At 39.4% G+C, this 12,556-nt stretch overlaps 1 protein-coding gene across 1 annotated transcript; it reads left to right on the plus strand.

Moving 5' to 3' along the window:
- Window positions 1-6,552: 6,552 nt before the first annotated feature.
- LOC115022035 (relaxin-3 receptor 1-like) lies at window positions 6,553-10,962 on the plus strand. The gene is made up of 3 exons (XM_029452830.1): window positions 6,553-7,044; window positions 8,362-8,805; window positions 9,370-10,962. Exons 1-3 carry the CDS (start codon window positions 6,838-6,840, stop codon window positions 9,979-9,981), a joined length of 1,263 nt encoding a protein of 420 aa, XP_029308690.1. The 5' UTR covers window positions 6,553-6,837; the 3' UTR covers window positions 9,982-10,962.
- The last annotated feature ends 1,594 nt before the right edge of the window (window positions 10,963-12,556 follow it).

Here is a 12,556-nt window from a genome sequence, read left to right on the forward strand (position 1 = left end):
ATGTTCTCTGTACTGTGCAGAACATCCATCCGTTTTCTTCCTCATCTGTCTTCCTGTACAGAAGACATCACAATTCAGACGGACGTCTTCATCTAGTTTACAAGATCGTCTTCTAGGATCTCAGCGGTAGATCCACGACACAATTTGCATCTGAGAAGAAAATTTCATCAGCTCTATGCCTTCCCAGCTAAAGAAAGAAGGCAATATCGAGCTGACATCTGTGTCTATGAACTTCTGATGATCAAGCAGCCTCTGCTCATTGTAATAACATAAACCCACAATCTGCTTTTTACACACTGTATGTGTTCAAATTTCACTTTAGTAAGACGGTGGCGTCACTGCCAAGATGGCAACGGCAGGAGCCACCCACTTCACAGCGGCTCTTCAGAAAGCTATGGAGGTAGTCTCGTACACTGCGTTCATATTCTATAGAGTCTATGGGATTTAGTCATAAACCAAAGTATTAGACCCATTTGTTTTTTTTCTTGGGTAAATTAAAATCCAGTCAGCAGAGCCCTGTTTGCAGAATAGGTGTCATTTACATGTATCATTCCTCTCCTGAGTGCTGTTTGTTCAAACTGTTACAAGAACTAAGGCGGTGGACAAAACTTTACAATTTAAAAACCGAATGATTTCAGCTCACCAAAACGTTTAAATCCTTGTATCAATTATTGATCAGGCTGCTTTAAGTACAATGATGCGGTGGTGTTATAAAGAGGTATTAACGTAGGTGGGTGACTATCGTCATTTTTGTGTCCCTGGCGAAAATAAGAAAAACTAAAACACATTTCCTAATTTTTGTTTTTGTGACACTCACTTAACACCAAAAGGAACATAAAAAATTAAATCATAGACCAGTCATTATTTTTATTACATAAAAAGTGACCTTTTATGTGTTGTTCTTGCTGTATAGCACTTGTCCCTGGACCAGATGTTGGATATTCAAACCTGCTAAGTTTTGAATTTAATATTGACCTAATATTAATTGTATGTGCAAATGATACATACATGGCCATTTTAATAAAATGTATCATGTGTTATAAGATATATTAGTATTTCATGTCTTTTTTTTATAAAAAGAACACCTGTCCCTTGGGGCCCCTGTCATTTCCATCACTCCATGCAAAATGTGAATTTGGTGAGTTTTCTATAAAGTTTTTAAACTTGGTGATCACAGCCATAGTCATGTGACAGGAGAGCACATGGCTGCAGCACAAAGACCCTCCATGAAGGGAAGTGATATAAGGTCAAATCAAGGTCAATATTTGATAAATCGAAAATATGTTTATTGGCTGTCATTTCCAACTAGCTCCTAAGAAAAACAACATTTGGTATTGTCTATTTTGTGTTTATTTAATGCTAGCTCTAAAGAAGACGTTAGCATGCAAACACATCATGAGATTGTTTAAACAATTAAACAAAACACTTAATTGTTTCATACTGTATGGCAACACAGTAAAAAAAAAGTAATGCCAATGCTGGTGTTGACACCTTCTCTTGTTAATAGTAATAATAATAATAATAATAATAATAATAATAATAATAATAATAATAATAATAATAATAATAATAATAATAATAATAATAATAATACATTTTATTTATAAGCACACTTTTCATTTGCGTAAACAAAACTCAAAGTGCTACAGAGTAAAAACGATGAGCAAAATATACATTTAAAAAATAAAATAAAAACATTTGATAGACAAGATAACACTTTAAAATGGTTAAAGTCTAGTAAAATGCTCTGTTAAAAAGATACGTTTTTAGGCCTGTTTTAAAAGCATCCACAGTCTGTGGCGTCCTCAGATGTTCAGGGAGAGCGTTCCACAGTCTGGGAGCGGCAGAGCAGAAGGCGCGATCTCCCATGGTTTTGAGCTTGGTCCTGGGGGGAAGGAGGAGGTTAGCCTTTACAGAAGCGGAGGTTTCTTGTGGAGGTTTGTGGGATGAGCAGTTCTCTGAGATAGGATGGAGCATTTGAATGCACTGATGGGTATAAAGGGAGATTTTATAATCAATCCTGAGTGAGACTGGGAGCCAGTGCAGTGATTTGAGGATGGGTGTGATGTGTTCGTACTTTCGCACTCTCATCAGGATCCTAGCAGCGCTGTTCTGGATGTATTGCAGCTTCTGGATGTTTTTGCTGGGAATCCCGATGAGAAGTGCGTTGCAGTAGTCAAGTCTGGAGGAGACAAAGACATGGACAAGCTTTTCAGCATCTGACAGAGAGAGTGTGGGGCGGAGTTTGGCAATATTTTTGAGGTGGTAGAAGGAGTTCTTGCATGTTTGTCTGATGTGGGCCTCAGAGGTCAGGTGAGGATCCATTTTAACACCCAGATTGGTGACTGTTGATGAGAGTGAAATGTTCTGACCGGAGAAGGTGATATAGGTTACGGAGGAGGACTGGACCTGATGTAGGGTGCCAACTAGAAGGACTTCGGTTCTTTAAGATGGCACGCAAGACCACATCAGAGAGATCGAAAGCTTACAGAGAAAGGATTAAATCAGACCAGGTTAAATACCTTTTGGCGCATTCTGAGCTGCTTTTGCTCAGAGCCCCATGTTTGCAGATGTTTTGGTCTCCAAACGGTATACATGGAGGAAACAGGTGAAACTGAAACTCCTTCAAAAACCACATCCACAAGCACACCTACCACCAAAGTTCAGTCCGTTGCAGACCTTCATGAGGGAAATCACAACAGCGGTACAATCAGCTCCTCAAACTAGCAAGTACACTCAAAATCAAAATCATAACTTTGAGCCCACTTACCTATAAAGCCTCATAAATATCCTCTTTTCATCAATATTTAAAAAAAGACGCTCATAAGCCATTGCCGGATGTCCACACGTTAGTTTCCAGTAAAAAGATATCCTCCGTGAACATCGTCACATCGATAAAAGCCCATGAATAGGTGTTGCAATCTGTGAAATCAGCTGATCGATTTTTACATTGTGTGATCGTAAACAGTCATAACTTAATATCTCGTGCGCTCATCATGGTTCAGACACATCCTGGTTTTAGCGCGGGCTCTCAGCATTAGATTGACATTTCATTTGAGCCAATCGGAGCTTCGATGGGTTTTTTACAACCGTCATGAGCCAATGAGTGTCAACTTGATAAAAGTGCCCACCCACTTCTTTTGTTACAGACTGACCCAGGATCAGCTCAGCGTCCCGGTGGCACGCGCATCCTATAGACAATGAACGCCTCGCTTGTTACATGCGTTAAAAGCCAAATATTTTTAAATGTATTTCCTTGAGAGCCATATATTTAATAAAATTGAGTTTTAAGTATATCACGTCTCCGAGTACTAAAAGCGGTATCAGTGTTTCCCCTACCATTGTCTTGTGCCCCCCCCAGCGATGTGAGCTGGCCTGTTTGTGCGACATAACGAAGCATCTCACTGTTAAACCTCCAGCTTCAGGGCCGTGTGATCACGGACATGTATGATGCAGTGACAGTGTTCCAAGCCGAGCTGCCTGTGGGAGACTCTGATGCAGCAAGGAAACTTTGGTCACTACGTGTTTCCAAACACTGACAAACCCTCTCCACCACTGTGTTCCGACTGCGCATGAACTGCTCAGCAATCTGTTTGTAGTTGACGTGGAAACAGCACATGTGAACATCCAAATGGAGCTGATTGACCTCCAGTGTAACGACACACTCAAGGCAAAGTGTGACTCTGTGAGCGCTGCAGTTTCCAAGCTTCACCCCCGAAACGATGCCTTAATGTTGGCCCTCTCTGTGATTGAGTTTGACACCCCTGGTCTACTGCTTGCTTTTTCTCCTCAGGTGTTTCGCTGTTTAACCCTAACCCTAACCCCCCCACACACGTGCGCACACAGTTACAGTCAGAGACAGAGTGTAGGAAAGGAGAGGGGAGAACTAAAACAAAATCCACTGCTAAATGTTTTACTTTAAAATTACACAGTATAATTATATATTACTTGTTAATCATGTTAAAAAATGTCAGCTCAAAATTGTCTGCGAGCCATATCGCGTCATCGTCATATGCCATATGTTCCCGACCCCTGAACTATACCCATCTCCAGGCATCTTTTTCAACAAAGAAATTCTGGCGGAGTGTATTTTCTTCAAATTCAGTATATTCAGACCACTATTACTCAGTGCCAGAAGCACTTGGAGTGATTATTCTCTGTCTTTTGAATGAGACCAAAATCATGCAGCTGGTGCAAATGGTTGAAGAGCCGCTTTCAATTTACTTTAAGTATGTCGTTTGTGGGTATTTTTGGGTAAATTTGCCCACCAAAGAAAAAGAAACAAATTTAACGTTCAGATGACACTGCCAAGTCAAAACTGTCAGTATTAGAGTGAGGTCCAAAAATATATCTGCAGTTACTATTCACTGACAAGGAACTACCAAAGAGAATGAAACAGCTGAATAGTAAGGGCAACACTTGCTTGTAGGTTTCAGCACTTTTCAGCAATTTTCTGCCAAATGATTTTGTGTGCTTAAAGGTTAAATTTAGATGATGAAGTTCTTCCCTTTTTTGTGTCAGGGGACAATAAAACTGAACATTGTTTAAAAATGTTTTTGTGACCTGTAATTTTCAACACATGCAGTCTTTTCCGTCACACAATGTCATCCCCATCACAACACATATTTTAACCTAAAATGCATACAAATTGACATAATCACATAAAAATAGTTTTGTAGTTTGGAAAATTGTGCAGTTATAAGTACTATTAATTCATATTTTTCGAAAACTCATGATTGTGCCATCTAAGAAATTGATTGAAGACTTAAGCAAAGCAGTTCGAAGATGTTTTTCATATAAAGAATGGAAAAAAAGGTTATTTTTATAATCCTGAAAATAAATACAATTATACTTTAGGCCATCTCTGTGTGTGATATTTCATTGAACAATTTGAAAACACAAGGTATATTAAATATTTTTTCTTTTTGGGGTGTGATGGAAATGATGATTTCCTCTCAAAATGGTATATTATTTAAAGAAATTCAGCATAGCCTACTATCAGGAAGTTTGAATACACAAGATGTAGAAATATAAACATATTGAAACATTTCTCTAAACATATTTCATTTTTTCTAAAAAGTTCCAGACCAAAATTGTCCATAGTTGAAGAATCACCCAGGTGGGAATGCTGAACATCAGGACACCAATCATGTCAGAGTTGAGCAGAGGGGAAACAGGTCTCAGAAGGAGAAGATCATATAATCAGATATTGTCCATTTGTGGTTTTACAAACTTTTGATCAAAGAAGCAGAAACATATTCAATTCTGAAATCCTGAGCTGGAACACTTGTGCATTTTGCTGCCTCAACGAGGATAAACATTTGGAGGATTTGTTTTGAAAAAACTAAAGCTACTGGGAGACATAAACTGATTGGATCTCCGCCTTTCACTGCTGCTATATTTTAGGCATTACAGCAATGTGGAAGGACCTATTCAAAGAGTGAACTCAAATCACTTTGTCTGCATACATATGCTCCAAATAATGTCAAAGAGGAACAACATTAAATGTCCTTGGTCAGCCAATAACGGACGAACAAAAACTGAAAGTAAGGCTTGCGGAGCTCAAAGGGATTCGAGGTGTCTAATTAGAAATGATTACAATAAATCACAAAAGCTATTTTTAGTAGTATTTCATCAGCTGTGGTTAACTCCAGACCACGCTCGTTTATAATATATCTTCAAATGAATAAAATATGATATTAAATCTATGTATTTACGTATTTTAATTTTGACAAACAGAATAATTGACTTTCATACATACAAAAGCATTATTTTTTAAATTATCTTCAGTCACATGCTTTACATTCACCTTGAATAGAGACAACATTAAAAGGAACTTACTGTGTGTATCTTCCTACCCCATTGTATTCCCTAGCCTCCTTTTCTAACGCACACACTGCTGACAAAAGTGGCGTATTGTGTGAATAATAAGTGACCTATACGAAATGCAAATCAAAAATACAAACACATTTGTGTCTCTCTTTCGATGGCACCCTCATAACACTGTTTAAAATCCTCTGATGTGCATAATCAAATAACATCCTGTGTTATTTACCTTCACATCATTATGCAGGAATATCAAAGGTGATATCTGGACATAACATCAGAGAGGGGGGTTAGCTTGCTCCATTAAAAGGGGAAACAATTATAAAAAATGAATAGCAAGCACATGCATACAAATGCAATTTTAAAAAAGCACACCTTGAAATAAATGTTTTTCTGAACTATTAAAAAAATAAGAAGGCAATAATCCATTAATATAAGAACAAATACAATGTGCTCATTTGGGTAGTGGATCCGATTGAAACTATTCCCACCACCATACGCCTGGAAACAGAGCAGAGAACTGGATTCATCTGAGTTTAAAACCAGAATTGTAGTAAGTGGAGCTTCCTACCTTCCCAGTATCAACTGTAATAATCAAAACAGTGTAGTAATACTGTTTATAGAAGGCTCCATGTGCGCGCTCAGGCAGTGCGCCGTCGAGCGGCGGAGGAGCGCCTCGGAGTATAAAAGCGTCAGGATGCTGTCAGCTTCACTGCATCACGGCAGACCTCCACTTGGACGCTCTTATTGCCTGACACGGATTCATCAGCTTTTATATTTCATGTGTAAACTTTTTCTCGCTTGTAAGATGCAAGAACGTTTAGAAATCACGCGGATAAATTATGCAACTCTGAGGTTTTGAAGAAGACTAATACAGGACGAGGGGACGATGATGATGATGATTTATGCCTCCACACCTGCCCACCCACACTGTGGACATTAGCTGGATAAAGGAGGATAAACCTGCCGCAACTTAAAAAAGAAGAAGAAGCCTTTTCCCCCTGAAGAAACATGCAGGGCAACAGCAGCGCCTCCGGACCCCTGGTCGCTCTGAGCGTGTGCGGAACAGAAGAGGATGAACGCGAAATCTCCAAACTTGCCAGCCCCACAGGAGCGTCCTCTAATCTCGCAGCTTTAAACCTTTCTTTGAACTGCTGGCTCCACATCCTCTCCAAGGAGTCCTCGCTGGACCTGCAAGCAGACAGCGCAAACCTGGCAGTAAGTTTAGCTAAGGATTTACCTTCCTTACATGTCCAGATAAAATAATAAATCGATAGTTTCATTTTTAATGAATCACCTCAACATACCCAGGTAGGTCATGTACTTAAAAGTACAATGAAATAGACTTAATTTAAGTATACTTAGTATAGGCTACTCATGATGATAATGTACTAATATTACGCAAAAGTGTACTAATAATGTACTAATAGTATGCTAATGTGAAACTGAAGAATGTACTAATAGTATGCTAAACTGTACTAATAATGTACTTATAGTATGCTAAACTGTACTAACAATGTACTTATAGTATGCTAAACTGTACTAACAATGTACTTATAGTATGCTAAACTGTACTAATAATGTACTTATAGTATGCTAAACTGTACTAATAATGTACTAATATTATGCTAAACTGTACTAACAATGTACTTATAGTATGCTAAACTGTACTAACAATGTACTTATAGTATGCTAAACTGTACTAACAATGTACTTATAGTATGCTAATGTATACTAATAATGTACTTATAGTATGCTAAACTGTACTAACAATGTACTTATAGTATGCTAAACTGTACTAACAATGTACTTATAGTATGCTAATGTATACTAATAATGTACTTATAGTATGCTAAACTGTAATAACAATGTACTTATAGTATGCTAAACTGTACTAACAATGTATTTATAGTATGCTAAAGTGTACTAATAATGTACTTATAGTACGCTAATGGCTTTTCAGTGCTACTAAAGACACACTAAAACATTTTTATGTGGTGGCTTACTTGAATGTACAATTAAAATGCAATTAAATATACTTAAGGACAACTTTAACTAATCAGTACTTTTTTTAAATACACTTTATTCCAACTTTGCTTCAACTTTAAGTGTATTTCAAATATATTTCCGGTGAACTTAAAAGTAATTAATTATATTTCAAATGTATTATCCACACATTTTGATTGCATACTAATACTTCAGAGAAGAAAAGTGTATTTAAAAAAAATTACAGCATTAGTGAAAAAATATATACTTAAGTTTAATCTTAAAGGTGTTTCAGCATAGTACAGTCAAGTACACTTAAATGTGTTTCAGTATATCTTTAGTAACACATGATATATAATTAGTATACTAAGAGCAATGGTAGTACATCAAAAATAGCATATTTTAGTTACATTAATCATGTGCACATGGAAGTGTACTAAGTATATTAAATTAAGTGTGCCTTTTTTAAACCTGGGTATGTTGAAAGGAAGTTTTTGGAGTGCTTGTGTCCAAGATGCCAAAATAGAAACGATTGTATGTGTTTGACAGGTCCGAGTTGTCATTGCTCTGGTGTACCTGGTGGTGTGTGTTCTGGGGCTTGTGGGTAACCTCCTGGCACTCTTCCTGCTCCACTCCCGCCGCCAGGGCCAACACCACTCCTCCATCGACTGCTTCGTGATGAGCCTGGCGCTGACAGACCTCCAGTTCGTTCTCACCTTGCCCTTCTGGGCCGTGGACACGGTGCTGGACTTCCGCTGGCCCTTTGGCTGGGTCATGTGCAAGATCGTGAGCTCGGTCACCACCATGAACATGTACGCCAGCGTCTTCTTCCTCACCGCCATGAGCGTGACCCGCTACCACTCCCTGCGTACCTCTCTGAAGATGGCCAACCCTAGGGTTGCCTATGCTCGTGCCAAATGGGCCAGTTTAACCATTTGGGTGGTGTCACTGGTGGCTACTCTGCCCCATGCTTTCTACTCCACCACAGTCCAGGTTCGTTGAATTCAGCCTGACCCTGATTTGATTTGCTTACAGTAAATGTTTTCTGTTTGAATGTTATCATCCGATTAAATGGGCGTTATGAGTGGTTATCAGCCTCATAGGTGTGGGTGAGAAGGGGCCTGCTTCACCAACTAGTAGGTTTTTATCATCTTTTCACAAGGTTGATGACGATAGAAGGAATACAAGAAGGTGACACTGACCTCTTGAGACCCCAGAAATGATGACAGGAGCAAAGGCAGTAACAAACTCCAAATCACCGGACCTTCACCCAGTAGATATTTATTTATTTATTTATAAATATAGTAGTAGAGATAGTTATTTTAACCTAAATCACAATCTTTTCCTAAACCTAAGTAGTTTTGTTGCCTGAACCTAAAGAAGTTGTTGTTTGTGTTCAAAGCGTTACATTTTATTCAGTTTTACGTGTTTTACTTTTATTTTTCCAATGTAGTAGGTGCAGTTTATCCTCTCTGAAACATTAGTATGGTAGCGATTACCACTGATAAAACCCATTTAATTTTGCAGTTTGCAAACTTCATGTTGTTTTGTTTACAGGTGTCTACAGATGACGAGCTGTGCTTAGTGCGCTTCTCTGGTTACGAATCCGGCCACTGGGATCCTCAAACCCTGCTTGGACTCTACCAAACACAAAAAGTCCTCCTGGGTTTTGTGTTTCCCTTGATTGTCATCTCTGTGTGTTACCTCCTCCTCCTGAGGTTCATCATGAGCCGGCGCATCGTAGGCAGCATGGTCAGCGGGAGTGTCACTGATAGGTCAGAGTGTGAGAGAGGACGCCACCGCTGCCGCTCTAAAGTAACCCGCTCGATCACCATCGTAGTTCTGTCCTTCTTCATCTGCTGGCTGCCTAACCAGGCTCTCACCCTGTGGGGTGTGCTGATCAAATTTGACCTGGTGCCCTTCAGTAAAGCCTTCTACAACGTCCAGGCCTACGCCTTCCCCTTGACTGTGTGCTTAGCTCATGCAAACAGCTGTCTTAACCCGGTGCTCTACTGCCTGATCAGAAAAGAGTACAGAGTAGGACTGAAGATGCTCCTGCTGAGAGTGTCTCACTCCGTCCAAAATGTTTTCACAAGAGCGCTGAGAGGGAGGAGAGTGGTGGAAGCACCACCCGCTGTGGTTTTGATACACAATGACAATAATACATGATTTACTCTGGAACAGAAGAAGTTTGACATTTTGGTAAATACAATTATCGGCTTTGAGTGTTAGAAGAGAAGATTGATACAGACCTTATGTTGGTAGGCTAAATATGAAGCTACAGCCAGCACCCGCTTAGCTTAGCTTAGCACAAAGACTGGAAACAGGGAAATGGCTAGCCTGGCTCTGTCCAACGTCTCAATAATTAACACGTCTCTCTGAGGAAACCTGTAGACTCAAGTGTTTGGAGCTGAAATTGGAGATATGAACATATGCACATGATTTCCAAAAGCAAGCAACTAAGCAATTATTGGAGTGTTCACGTAACTGTCTGTAATGCCGTCTGAAAGGCCAGTTTTCCAGTTGAAAGCTAAACAAATGTTGCTGGTTAATTACCTTTGGACAGAGCCAGGCTAGTTGTTTCCTCCTGTTTACAGACTTTGTGCTGAGCTCACAAAAGTGTTTAAGCCCATTTCCCAAGATGTCAAACCTTTCCTTTACTACTAAAGAAAATTAGTCTTTGGTGCCATTTTTTTATCCTGTTCTTGTACAACAAGAACATGTTGTACATTTATTTCAGCCATCAAACTGGACACACACTTTAGTTTTACTCACATTTTGCAGACAAACCTGAACAGCTATGTTTTGCTTTATTATGCACTTTTTGTGAAATATGCCACTTTAAAAGTAATCTCCATGGTGACAGTACATTCCTGAACATTATCAACTCCCCGAATGAGCCCACTCTGCGTTACACTGTGGGCTGAAATCACCGTAAAGGTTGAAATAAATTGTGAAATGATAGTTCAACCTGTAAAGTGATTTGTGTTCATTGCATCTCAAACACCTACACAGGCAATCATGAGGACTGTGAATTTGTGTAATTTGTGTTATTGTTACCAACATTTGAAACTGCCATCTCTCAGCCTTGTCGTACCGCTGTGAATCGTTCTGTGATTGCACATATGTAATGTGACATTAATAAAATAAAGACAGAAAGAGTTCAGTGACGTCTCTTCAAAGTTAATCTCGTCACAGCCACAAAACTGGGACGACGAGTTAAATGAGTCTCACACACACACACACACACACACGCACACACGCACGTACACACACACGCACGCACACGCTGCACCCCGCCACCTGAAATTCAAGGTGTTTTTTGTTTTTTTTCACAACTCACTTTTCATATTGACAGGTGCTCTTTTATTAAATAAGCTAAACACTTGTCGCACGGTGAGTGCCCCTCCAAAGCAGTAAACCTAGGGGAACCACTGCACACTCCATTGTGTGTAGTAATTACCTCTCCAATCAGAAGCGAGCATTAATCTAACAGGTCTCTACGTGGCAGGCTCTAATGCTGCTTAAAAAACCAGCGGGTCACCAAGCGAACCAGCTTTCAGAACAAGCATTTGAAAAGTGCCAGTTCTCTCGTTCAGATTGCTGCACAACACTTTGCTGTTCACCGTGTTGTGAAAACAAAGTATTCTGTTCCTGACATTGTCTTCCCTTGAACTCGCTTCATAACTTGATTCCAATTAGGCTGTACATAACGGATAGAGCAGACATGCGTCACCTTTTTATGAGTCCAGCTATCCATCTTCAAGTACAGGGAGTCATTTCACAGAGGGTCCCACTAGTAAATACTTCTTGTGATCCCTATTTGTCCATGTACATGTATGGACAGTATAGATTGCTGGTTTAAAGCAATTACGGGCTCAAGATGTTTATTTTCTGAGAGGAAAGAACTGAGCATGAATTATATATGAATAGACATAGAAATGGGTCAAAGTCAATCAAACATGGAGGTCAACACGCAGTAAAGACATCATACATCTTTACATCTCAGCAAGCAAAGCTTGTGTGCTAGCACAAAAGAAATCTAGTGTCCCAGCTGGAGGCCAGACAGCTGAACAGAATCATCAGGTAATCAGTCACACAATAAATGCATGGTGATGGCCTGGTTCTGTTCTCTTGCAGTAGGCTGGGTCCCGAACCGTCAACAGGAAGCTGACGGCGATATTCCCCTGAGCACGCCTGATCGCGGCTCCAGACCGATGCAGCACAGCGTGAACTTGCGATCTCTTCGACTATAAAGCTAAATATATGTAGTTTAAGACATTAGCCCCTCTAAATGACAAGCATCCTACGAGGTATGTGTCAAGTTACTGTGGCTTTTATTTAATGTCTGCCCAAATTTGAAAAGGCTCAGAAGAATACAGAGGACGCCTGGACAACTCAACTCATATTTTGAATTTATTCATCAATTCATTTGAGTTCCATTAGGTTGAAAACCTTCAAACAGAAAACAAAGGATACATTAGACGTATGATAAACACTGCCTAACTGAACAAATGTTTATGCTGGAAATATTTCCTTCAGCATTTTTATAATTATTGTTTCTATCTGTTACATTTTATCTTTAATAAATCAAACTCAATCCTTTAATGTCAGTAATCCTTATCACACCAAAACACACACATCCTTATAATAAATGGATAAACATTATAAACATTAGAACACCGCGTGTTTAAACGCAGTGGACACAAACAAAGGCCGTTTGTGTGATTTAGCGGCATTGAAA

This window comes from Cottoperca gobio, chromosome 17 (genome assembly GCF_900634415.1).
Source record: "Cottoperca gobio chromosome 17, fCotGob3.1, whole genome shotgun sequence".
In the NCBI taxonomy this organism is placed as follows: Eukaryota; Metazoa; Chordata; class Actinopteri; order Perciformes; family Bovichtidae; genus Cottoperca; species Cottoperca gobio.

Excerpts from the sequence above, each read along its gene's own strand:
- LOC115022035 (XM_029452830.1), top strand. The coding sequence starts at position 6,838 with ATGCAGGGCAACAGCAGCGCCTCCGGACCCCTGGTCGCTCTGAGCGTG. Across the intron at positions 7,045-8,361 it reads CAGACAGCGCAAACCTGGCA|GTCCGAGTTGTCATTGCTCT; the intron begins GTAAGTTTAGCT and ends TGTGTTTGACAG. Across the intron at positions 8,806-9,369 it reads TCTACTCCACCACAGTCCAG|GTGTCTACAGATGACGAGCT; the intron begins GTTCGTTGAATT and ends TTTTGTTTACAG.